We start from the raw sequence: 11,987 nt of genomic DNA, 5'->3' as shown, positions 1-11,987 counted from the left end.
CGACGGCGGCACTGCGGGAAGGGGGCTACGGGCAGCTCCCCAGAGGGGACGGATCCGGCCGTCGAGACTCTCCCTGGGCTCCTTCGTTTCGGGGAAAGGGTGCAGGGCAGCGGCGAGGGTGCCGCCTCCGAGGGGTGCACCTGCCGCCCGCGGACGGGTATCTCCGCCCTAAGGGGCCGGGGGGTGTGTGACAGAGGCGACCCCGAAGGGGAGACAGGGCCCACCTCTCCCCTGAGGAGCCCCCGCCCCGCTGCCGCCCTCTCTTCCCCGCCCGCCCCGTCTCACCCCCTGGATCCCGCCCCCGGAGGCAGCTCTCCCCGAGGGAGCCGGGCGGGAGGGATGCAGGCGGCAGCTCCGAGGTAATTATTAATAGCTGTGCCCACCGGGGCGGAGGGGGGGAAGGGGCGAGGTGAGATAAAAGGGGGCGGCGGGGGGCTGGGAGGAGGGAGCCTCCGTCGCGGAGCCCCGCCGGGAGCATGGCCCCCGCCGCGCCGCCGCTGCTGCCGCCGCCGCCGCCGCCGCTGCCGCTGCTGCTGCTGCTGCTGCTGCTGCTGGGGCGGCCGCTGCTCGGGGCGCCGGGGCAGGGCGCGGGCACCTGGTCCCGCTTCGCCCGGCTGCCCTACCCGCAGGACCAGCTCTTCCTCCACGACACCTTCCCCGACGGCTTCCTCTGGGGCGCTGGCAGCGCCGCCTACCAGACGGAGGGCGGCTGGCGCCAGGGCGGCAAAGGCGCCTCCGTCTGGGACACCTTCGCCCACCGCCCGGCCGCGCCGCCCGGGGCCGCCCCGCCGGGGCCGGCGGGCGGCGACGTGGCCAGCGACAGCTACAACAACCTCTTCCGCGACGCCGAGGGGCTGCGGCGCCTGGGGGTCTCCCACTACCGCTTCTCGCTGGCCTGGGCCCGGCTGCTGCCCAACGGCACGGCGCCCGTCAACCCCGGCGGGCTGGCCCACTACCGGCGGCTGCTGGGCCGCCTGCGGGAGCTGGGCGTCGAGCCCGTCGTCACCCTCTACCACTGGGACCTGCCGCAGGGCCTGCAGGACGCCTTCGGTGGCTGGGCCAGCCCTGTCCTGCCCCAGCTCTTCCGCGACTATGCCGAGCTCTGCTTCCGGCATTTCGGCGGGCAGGTGCGCTACTGGCTGACCATGGACAACCCCTACGTGGTGGCCTGGCACGGCTACGGCACGGGGCGGCTGCCGCCCGGCGTTCGGGGTGGCCCGCGCCTTGGCTACCGGGCGGCCCACCACCTGCTCCAGGTAAATGGCGGGTGGAGGGAAGGGGCCCCGGCGGCTCCTCCGCCCCTGGGTTATGCCAAGGGGAAGGGTGCGGAGGCTGCCCTCAGCCCGCCCCGTTGGCGGACCTGTTGCCTGGCTGGCTGCTGGAGTGGAAACCGAATCAACGTGCCCGATGGAGTGTGGGCAGCCGGTTTATGGGTTTAAGCTGGCGAGGCTCATAGGGGGGCGGCAGGAACTTTGTGGTCATTTTGAGTTGAGGGAAACGTGCCGAGTTAAAGCACGTCTGTATTCTGCAGAAATGTTCAATCCTGCCACCAGCGCTTGCGAATGCAGGTCTGGGTGGGTGAGTGGATGCATTCAGCTGTGCCCGTCCAGCACTGGCTTCCTAAGGCTGATGTGGAAATGCTTAATACGACTGTAAAGAGAGTAAATGCATTTGATAAAAAAATCTTACTGAGTTAATGGAGATGGTAGAGGTGGCCAAAATGCCATACTGAGAGATTTTCTTGATGAGTATGGGGTTTTTTTGAGTGTGAACACTTTTTGGGAAAAAAAGACCCTCTGTTCCCCAGCTAGTCTAGTAAGTGGCATAAGTAATTCACTATACATAATTTTTATGCAGTGTATCTACATATGGTGTAATTGTAACGTTTGCTGGAAGCAAACGTTGTGGATTCTCAGGGAGAATTAAGCAAAAGTGTGTACAAATCATTTCAATGACAGGGGAAAGGATTCAGCCTGACTGGAATGGTGTGGCCGTTAAGGGATGATCTATTGTACCTTAATACACATTCACAAACTCTGCTAATGTCCATCTGCTCAGCATACACTTACCAGCAAGTTATATCCTAATGAGTATCACATATGACGTGAACACTGAGAAAACATCTGGTGCATACCTTATTAAACTTTTTGCCACTTTCCTGCATTACTTTTGCATTGTTTAGTGCTACAAATAAGTCAAGAGAAAATGTAGGTGGGGAAAATGTAGGTGACATTTCAGACTAAATTCCTGGTCCTGAAACCTTTGAACTCTTCATTTAGTACCGTGGGGTATACTTGACTATGTTTCACACTGTGATTGTACGGTTCACTGAACTAAGTGAGTCTGCTCATGAGTAAAGTTATTCCTAAACTTCAGCACTTGCAGGATTAGCCCCAAATTTTGCAGCGAGGCTTTGTCACCTACGAATGATCATTACACTTTTCCTACAGTCACTTGAAGTTGGTGATGAGTTATTTGCTATACTTGCATAGTTATTCTGAAGGCAGTGGGGCTGTGCACAAGGGGATGGGCTGCTGGCTCGGTGCCTGGGGCGCAGAACGTAAGGAGCAGAAGCTCCATTTCTCTGTGTTCCTACCGGTAACATGCAAAATAAATCATTAAAGCTGCAAATTTGAGCAGTCACGTTGTTAGACCTTGGAATCCTTCAACTTCAAGGGTCATAGGCTTAACTGAGGTGGAGTTTTAATGTTGTCTATCACTTTGTTTTTTTTCTAAAGCCCCTCCTTTGCTGTGCAAAACAGGCAGTTAATGAGTCAGTTCATGTTCTGTGTGGTTCTCCCCTCTGCCCTTTGTTGAATTTGTCGCCTCAGACCTGAATTAATACAGGGCTCTGAGAGCAGACAAATGAAGATGAACACCTCTTTTGTCCCTGGCGTTTACATAGTGCTGTCCGTCTTGAGTATTTGTGTCCCACATCACCATAGTATCTCAGTCCCTCATAATCTCAGACATATACTTGTTCTCGTAAAGCCTTATGGAGAAGGAAGGTGCTTTTCTATTTAACAAATAAGAAACTGAGGCACAGACTTGCCTATGCCATGTAAAAAGTATAATTAAACAGGGAAGTCTACCAATACTTGGTTTAGTGACAGAACCTCAGGATTAGTTTTGTCCTAGTGACTGTCATTCAGGGTGTTCACAATTAGTGGACATTTCTTTTTACACACCAGTGTAAGGCAGCAAGGTATATTTTTTTCTGCATTTCATGAATGAGGAACTTAAACACAGATGCAATTAAGACCCAGAGTGTCCACTCATTGTTCGTACCCTTTTCCTGGCATGTGATCTTTTTAGAATATTGGTCAATTATATTTTCAGCTCTTCTACAAGTCAGATCCCAAAATTTCAGATCAGCTACAGAGAAAATAAGCAATGTGCTGTTTATGCAGAAGAGTTCCCATCCCAGACTCCTCCAGGTAGGAGTCTTTAGTAGAGGCAGAGATAGAGCCTGACTCTTCAGGACAGAGAAGTGAACAGCTTTAACACTGAGATCCTCATTTTCCTTCTTACATCTTGGTAGCTTATTGATATTAGACCTTTCAGCTTGTGCAAGCAATGAAGTAGGAAGCTAGAGTATACACAGCCTGATGTCCAGAGAAAGTATATGTAATTGTGTAATGAAATATTAAGTTATACTGCATATGGTAAGGAGTGAATTACATTTCCACGTGCAAATTAAATTCTTCTCTTACATAATTCTTGAGTGATTGACTTTGCAACTTGAATAATGTTTTCTAATGTGTGTCTGTGGGTTGCATACAATTTTGTAGGTTAGTTTGGTCAGTTGTTCTCAGGAGCACATGCAGCCTTGATTTGGATCAGAAGGCTGTACAGTAGTACCGCTTCATCACATAACCTGGAGGATGTGTGCAGCACCAGACAGTGCTGCCGGGAGATACAGTCCTCACAGCCCCACCAGAGAAGATGTGGTTGTATCATCCCAGACAAAAAACCTGCTGCCTTTTGGCTGCCTAAACTTTTGCTGCTTATGTCTTACATCATTACCCAAAAGGTCTGGTCCCATGTTTCTTCCTAATCCTTTTTCCTTCTCTGTGGCATTCTTGTTGCCTTTTTTTTCCCCAGGGAAATTGAGCTTGCAGAACATGTTTGTTTTTTAAAAGATAAAATGTGTTGTCATAAATGTTTGGTTCTTGGCAAATGAGCAGAGTAACTCTTAATATGCATGTTTTCTGACTTCTTTTTACTTATTTACAATATGCAGTTTTAGGCATCTTCTTTCTGCATTTATTCGAACCAAAGACCCTCATAAGTGGAAAGCTTAATAGCTAGTGAAAGCTGATGTCTACTAATTTATTTTACTGGATGTTAATTACATTAAAAGATGAAATAATTTCCTTTAAGTTCTTTAAAATTCAACAGATATGAACGTGGATTTTGGGTTCTGTCTTTCTGAGTGAGTTATTTATTATCTGAATAAATAATCAAATAAGAGTTTGATTCAATTCAGGTTGTTCAGTTCAGGGCTGGTGCAAACAGGGCAATGATGTTTGATTTGAATAATGATGTTTAAATTTAGCTTGAATGGATTTCATCCTATTGTACTGAATTTTTTAATTAACTTTAATTTTTCTGAACTTCCACGACTGAGTCCTAACAGATGCTAAATGGCCAGAGTAAGAGACACTTTTTATAAAGAGCAAAGAAAAATAATGTAAAAAAACCCCAAACTTGTAAGAAAAAACATTTTATGGATGCATCCTTGGTTCATTATTGAGAGATGTTGATCAGTATTCAGTGAAAACTTCACCCTTTTATAGTATTTCCACTGACACTTGTCGCTTTTGACATGTCTAAGCCCTTGAAACCTGGTAAGAAATGGAGGAAGCTGTACACGTTTATTCACAAAATAAATTGAATGGATCAAGTACAGTTCATAAAAGTTGGCATTCTCTCGAGTGAATAGCCCGAAAATGTAATGCCAGCAATCTGTCATGTATATGATGCATCTCTTTCTCCAGATGGGAGTTGAGAGGGGTCATTGTATTATGTTCTGGTTTTTTGCAAATGCATTATTTCATTACTGGTTCACAGTATATTGTCTGAGTTGAACATACTTGGTTTTACTCAATATAAACAGCATTTGCAGAAACAGAAGAACACGTTGTTTCCCCAAAGAAGTGAGTGGAATTGCTGCCTGGAAACCAGTCACGTAGCAACAGACTGATTTCTATTCCAAAACTCTTTCCAAAACAAAAGGTAAGTACTTTTTTGTTGACCTTCAGTGCTAAACCTAATAAAGTATCAGTAATTGCAGCACAGGAGAATGGTCTTTTCTCCATGCGTATTGTTTCTTTCAAAATTCAGACAGCCTTCAAACTTTCACTCAGTGCAAATGGAGTGATTTTGGATTTTCCTGAAAGTAACACGACTCACTGTAGTTGTGAAGACATACAGAATTTTTGTAAAAAATAAGGAATAATTCTAAGTGATAGTATTTTTTTTTTTTTTCATATTCTTGCTTTCTTAAGACTTAATTCAAAGAAGAACAAAGAAGAAATTGGTTCTGTTTCTGGTTTTGAGTATCAGTTGGGTAGTATATAGTTGCAAAGAATTTATTGCAGTAGTGATTATTCTAATCACTAATCATTTTAATCAGGTATCTTTCAAATGTCAGAGATGTCAAACCATAGAGCAAATTCAGATCTGATGTGCAGTTTTCTGTGCCAGTAGCTACAGATGGTTATACTATGTTCACAAATTGTATTAAAAGCTATAGTGTACCTTTCTCAAACTTTAATATTCAAAAGAAAAAAAATACATTGAGTTTCATTTTAAAAGGTGATAAACAGAGGAGTTTGGGTTTCAAGGATGCTCATTTTATTAAGATTAGCTCCAAAGATAGAATATGTAACTTTCCCCTTGCCATTTCTACCTGATCGCATACACATTTGCAGAAGGTATGTTGTTTTCAAATATTCTGCTGTGACAAAAAAGCAGTATGTTATCTTTACAGAGTACTTTGATGTTTAATTCTAGAAATAGCAGGACTACGTGGAGAATAAGGTATAATCATGGAAAAGTAAGAGTGGACCTCCTTCAAGTGTAGGGGTCCTATAGCTTGAAAAGCTTTTTAGAGATTATAGGAAGTCTTAGTAGAACTCAACAGGCAGGACCTGGAAAGCCTACACTGGTGACCAAAGTGGGATGGAAGCAGGATTTGTGTGTTCTCTGTGTGGAAGAGGACCAGGTCAAGCCCATAGGTATGTTAAGTCCCACCTCAACTCTTTTGCTGTTCATTATGAGGATGAGGATTTGTTGAGGGTCCCTGTTCATTATGAGAATTTTAGTGCTTAGTAGTTGCGGTTTTTATAGCTACAAATCTCTGTATTTAATTCTATAGACAGCCCCAAATCTGTGTTTCATAGCTCATTTTAAGTGCCCCATGCCTGATTTTTAGTTGTTGCAGTGGCTGTTTCTGGAGGTACCTAGATGATACTTCTGGTTCCTATCCAAGGTAATCTAGTATGCTTCCTTTTTAAATAGCATGCTTTTCATTTAAGATCAAAGTTTTTGTTTAACATGTTGGGCAGGGCTCTGCTCAGTGCCAGAAAGAAGATGACTACTGATTAACAGCAGTTTGATACAGATAAGGGCATTTAGATAGGCAACATAAAATTCACATCTCAAAGTCTCACTGGGTACATGAGTGTAAAGCTGTCTTCTCCTTGATACTCTTTCATTTTGCATTAATAAAACCTCTTAAAGTATGAGACGTTCTTGGTTCTTCAACCTCTTTCTTCAAGCAGAAGAGTGTCTGTATTTGTTACAGTTTTGGGGGATCCGAAGTGAAGTGTGTGGAAGGACTCGTGTTACCATGCATTCCTTCGTATGACTAACTTTTCCAGTGTCCATTTCATCTTGCTTCTATGGAAAGTTTCCAGTACTTAAGGTAGTTGATGGGCATAATTCCTACCTGTACTTAAGGATATTGTTGGGACCTGGAAAATAAAGCCTTTCTTCAATTTTTGCAGAGTGAAGTGTATATTTTGATTTGAGATAGTTCACCATGTTTTAGTCCCTGCCTTTCCCTTTTGACTGAAGGCAAGGAGCTCTTAGAGGTTTTCCCATGATAGGTCAAGTAGTAGCCTCTATTCAGCAACCATCAGCAGGTGAAAGTGCAGACACAGTCTTTTCTGTTGAAAGTGTTGTCTTCTATGAGGAAGAAATGCTCTGTGACATAAGAGAAAGTTGCTTCACTCATCATGCCCACCTTCTAGAAGGTCAAAATCTGATCTCTCTCGCTTTGGTAGAAATGAAATCAGAATCGGACTCCAATAGTTTATTGGGAAATTACCTTAGCTTCGTTCCTCACATTTATTAACTCTTTCTTTGAGTAACATCATCTCCTTCCCAGTCTACTCTGGGGAACAAAACATTTTTCCCCTATCTTTCAGTATTTCTTCAACTAGACAGAAGCAGTGAATACGTCTATACAGCTGGTAGTACCGTTGGCAAGCAGCAACCAGCAGGACAGTGAATAGAGAGCAGTACAAGGTGTGGGCATTTGGAGACATTGCATTTAAACTATTTTTGGCGACTATGATGCATATCCTTCTTACATTGGGAGGAGCAGGAAAGAACAAACAGCCACGTGCATGTAGGTGCTCTGTAGTTTGCTTAGCTTCAGTTTGTGGTGTCTTGTGGTTTACAGTTTTTAGTTGGCAGAGTTTGAGGGCTCTTTGCTAATCCTTGCAACTGAGTGGTGCGATTTGTGTGTTTGGTTGTTGCTGATGAACAGTGAAACTGCTGAACTTAATCTGAAGGTGCAAGGCTGAGCTTGGCAAAGTTTTAAAGAAGCCAAGCAATCAAAGGAGCCTACTTGTAGAGACTTGTAAGTAAAGAAATGTACACAAGGAGATTTTCTTCTGCCTTTCCATGATGGTAAAAATAAAGAAGAAGGAATGATGAAGAAGTGCTTCTGAAGAAGTAGGGGAGGTGACCTCCATATACAATGATGACAGGTTGTAGAAATTATAGGATGTGTATTATTTATTTTAAGTACTAAATAAAAACTACTCATGCTTGAATATTTGCCTGCCAAAGCTTATAGAAAAGCTCCTGAGGTAAAACTGTGAGTGCTGATTTTAGATTAAATCTGAGAATATGATGGAACAGAAAAATAAGGCTGCAGAAAGCATCTCAGGATGTTTAGAAAATTACTGAAATGAAGACTGGACAGATTTCTGAGGGAGAAGGTGACCCATAGAATATGACCATGAATAAAACATGAATGAAGAAACTGGCTTGTGCAAGAAGAACTGAATTACAGCACTTGAGAGAAAAAGTACCAGCAGAAAGAGAAGGTGGGTTGTCAAGAAGGAAGAGTAACTAAGCACAAGAGGAGAACAATATTGGCCATAGCAAGGGATTGGAGCCTTCGGTAAAATGGGATGAGTAGGAGACAAATGATACCAAGGAAGGGGAAGAATTAGATTCATACCAATGCTCTCTGTAAATGCTTAAATATGCATAAATGCATAAATATCATTTACAGGAAGAAAATTTAGAGTTAAAGGACAATATGCACACACACAAAAGAGGATAAAAGTTCAGTATCAATAAAATTAGATTGGCTATTAGCAGTCATCGATAGCCCTTGGAGGAATGAGTTTCTGGCATGGCCTTTCAGTGCTAATGGTAGGCACAAAAATCTTACTTTAAGACAGCTAGAGCAGTTTGAGAAAAGAGACTCTTGATGCATTTGGTGGCAGTGGAGGTGGCAGGACTTGTAAAGCTGTATTCTTTCTCTTTGCTTGCAAATTCATAGCAGAATGATACATGGCATAATTTAAACTCTGAGAAGGTAGTTCAATGGAAAAAGAAACACAATCTATATTAACAGTAAACAGTTTGTTTAGGATATTAATGGTAGCAACTTCTGGCTTATTGTGGCAGCTTCACACTACTCTGAGAGCACAAAACACTGATAAAAACACTGGCCTGTTAAGTTCGTAGTATATGTCCCTGGAAATTTGGCAGGAAGGGTCATTCTAGATGCACTCTGGAGTAAGACAAGGCAATTCAAGAATCTCTGGATCTGGTCACGTTGAAGCACATGTGTTTTGTTTCATTTTTATGTATGTTTAGTCTTGGAAGAAAGTAGCATTCTGTGTTATGGAGAACTGCAACAGTTTAAAGTTTAGCTTTGTTTTGGTTCTGAAAAAAAACCCCTATTCTAAATTCTGCCAGTTACTGAAATCTTTGCAGATGCTGTTTACAACAGCTGGTGTATGAACCGAGGGACTGGGTCCACGGGTGGTTCCAGTGCCACCAGGCAGCTGTGTGACTTCTGCATGACGGAAAACACAAGGGGCTTTGGCACGTCTCTGGATCCGGCCAGCCTGGGAGGCTGAAAGGCTGGGCAGTGCTGTGAGAGACCCTGCCATGTGCTCTTCAGCAAGAGGGTGAGCTGACGGCGAGCCACGCACATTTCCAGTGGACTGTCACTTTGGTCTGCATGTGATAATTTTGATACTTGTACTTTAGGTCTCATGATAACAGTTGAGCTTTGACTTCTGTTTTAGTCAGCTTAGCACATCTCTGAAGACAGCTGAATGGTTTAGAATTGGCAGGGAGAGATTATACTATGGAAATGCCTTGTTATTTTCTGAGTCCAGAAGTCGACCCAGGAATCCTTTTGTAGGTTAATCAATTTAATGCCCTTACTAAAGGCTAGAAAATGTTGGCACCACTGGGATTATATTTCACAAACTATTTGCTTTACAGTTGGGAAGATGGTAGCATCTGTTTGTTTTGATCCTGCTTCTAGAAAAGACATCAAATGGTCGGGTGGGGAGGGGGGACGGACTTGTAGCTGTTGGTCACACATTCTGGTAGGAGTTCACTGTGATTTTCTGATGCCTTTTCTCAGTTGACTTTTTTCTTATTGTTTTGAATATGTAGTAGCTCCACTGGATCAGTTGTTTTTCAAAGCTGAGGGCAAAGTTTACTCTATTTAACTTCCAGCATTTTAAGGAATAACCTCATTTTTGCTGCAGGCATGGAACTGTTGAACATAGTTATTGATTAATTATTCTAATTATGGTTCTTTAACTCAAATATATATGGAAATGATAGGATTATGCAGCATTTATTTTCATTTGAGAAAATAGGTTGGGAATATTTTGCATTGTCAGGCTGAGTGATTATTTTTCATTTTGTATTTTATAAGTAATAACATTTTGCTTCAAAATAAATTCAATAATTCTGACCTCAGGTTTGAAATGAAAGTTCAACTGGCTCCTGACTATACAGTGATGACATGTTTTTTGTAATACACTTATTTCATTCTTCATTTCTTTTCCTGTCATAGTACAATGCTAACTTGGGTACAAGTGGTGTTTGGAGAGAGAAGGGCCACCACAACAGAATGGCCATCACCAGTTACGTATTCCATTAGGAGGCAAAATCCAGGCCAGAAAGTCTTAAGAAAACATGAGGTGATAGGAAAGAGGAGTATTAGGAAAACAGACAATGCACAAGGAGCTGGTGAAATGTGGGGGTGACTGGTGGTGAGTGGGAATGCAGGAGCTGGGTTTATGAGGCAATACCGCATTTTTGTGTGCATGTTTAGCATTGAAAATTAAACTTGACGTGAAATGAGGTGGCCTGGACTCCACCAAAGGTGAGTAGTTCTTTGGTTCATTTTTATTTATAAATGTCATATGAATTTTTTTTGAGGAAGCTGACTGGTGTTTTAATGAAATCACAAACCATGCTTCATAGTGATGGAGCCTAATTCCAAGAGTCTGTTTTGGCTTATGGTGTCCACTTGCTGTCCCCACATTGCCACCAGCACTGGGAGTAGGGGACACAATGAGCAGCCTGCAAAAGAAAGGAGGGATGCTACATTAAGGCTGGGTTTCTCAAAGGACCTTAAGGAAAATAAGTGAGAATTGAATTTTCCTTAAGCTTTTTTGAGAATCCTGTCACTTTCAAGCAGTTAGGTAAGTTAGCAAGTTGAACTGATGTATTCCTCTTAACTTGAAGAAAATGTGTATTCCCATATTCAAGTAGCACATCTGCTGTGTGAAGTGTAAGACCTTGGAAATGCACTGAAGGAGCTCTTGAACTCAGTTTATCATCCTTCCCTTCCCAGCCGCAAACCTGCCTCTTGTTTTGAATGAGAAGGGCGTATTGGGGTATACCAAGCAGGGCAAAGAACGGAGCTGGGGGAATATGATTCAGCTGCAGTTTTGCATCTTAATAATATGCTTGGTAGAATCAAAAATCCCTCTTTTTCATAGTCAGTTGTGATTACTGCCTCCCCATCATGTCAGCTAGCCTTTTCTCTGATTCCTAATACTTCCTGTTTTCACAAAGTAATGTCGTGTAATTAGGGCAAGTCAAAAAGATCTAAAACCTGTGAAACTGGAGCTTGCTGATTCATTGAAATTAAGATATTTGAGAGAGGGACTTCAGTTTCCCATAAAAAGTTGAGAACTAGGGGTAATAAAAATCTGTCATTTTATTTTTACTTTGCCATGGAACTTCTTGGTTTTCCATTTAGATGTGATATTGAAAAATTCCATTTTGATATAGTGAGTCAGTCAGTCATTTCACACACTGCCTTCTGTATTCTTTCGTTGGATGAGTGCCCACTGCTTCAAACTGGGTCAGTTTACCCTTGTGAAATTGCTGTATAACCTGCTGCAATATGACTGACTTCCTGAAGCTGCAGATTGATGCCTTTTATTCTTTGATGAAAGAAATAAAACAGTCTTAGAGCTGTCAGGGCAGAATTCTTGCACCATAGTGGTTACTCTGTGTCTCTCATTTGTAGCTGGGCTGCTTGTGCCACCCGTGTGTGAAACTGTAATTATTCAGTCATTTATCCCACTCCTCTTTCCTATTTCTGGTAAAAAGAAAAGTGGTACTTGAAGGAGGCAGTTGCTTAAAAGTGGTGAAAATTCTAATAAAAGCAGCATCAAATTGGCACAGTCATT

The 11,987-nt window shown here is 43.2% G+C and overlaps 1 protein-coding gene across 1 annotated transcript in view; it reads left to right on the top strand.

Annotated features, from left to right (window-relative positions):
* Window positions 1-461: 461 nt before the first annotated feature.
* KL (klotho) overlaps window positions 462-11,987 on the top strand; it is a 50,025-nt gene continuing 38,499 nt past the window's right edge. The window contains exon 1 of the mRNA XM_072854795.1: window positions 462-1,256. Coding sequence (XP_072710896.1) covers window positions 477-1,256 — 780 coding nt within the window. The 5' untranslated portion in view covers window positions 462-476. The remainder of the gene's footprint in view (window positions 1,257-11,987) is intronic.

The sequence above is a fragment of the Ciconia boyciana genome, chromosome 1 (assembly GCF_034638445.1).
Source record: "Ciconia boyciana chromosome 1, ASM3463844v1, whole genome shotgun sequence".
Classification (NCBI taxonomy): domain Eukaryota; kingdom Metazoa; phylum Chordata; class Aves; order Ciconiiformes; family Ciconiidae; genus Ciconia; species Ciconia boyciana.
This window is presented reverse-complemented; position numbering and strand designations above follow the sequence as displayed.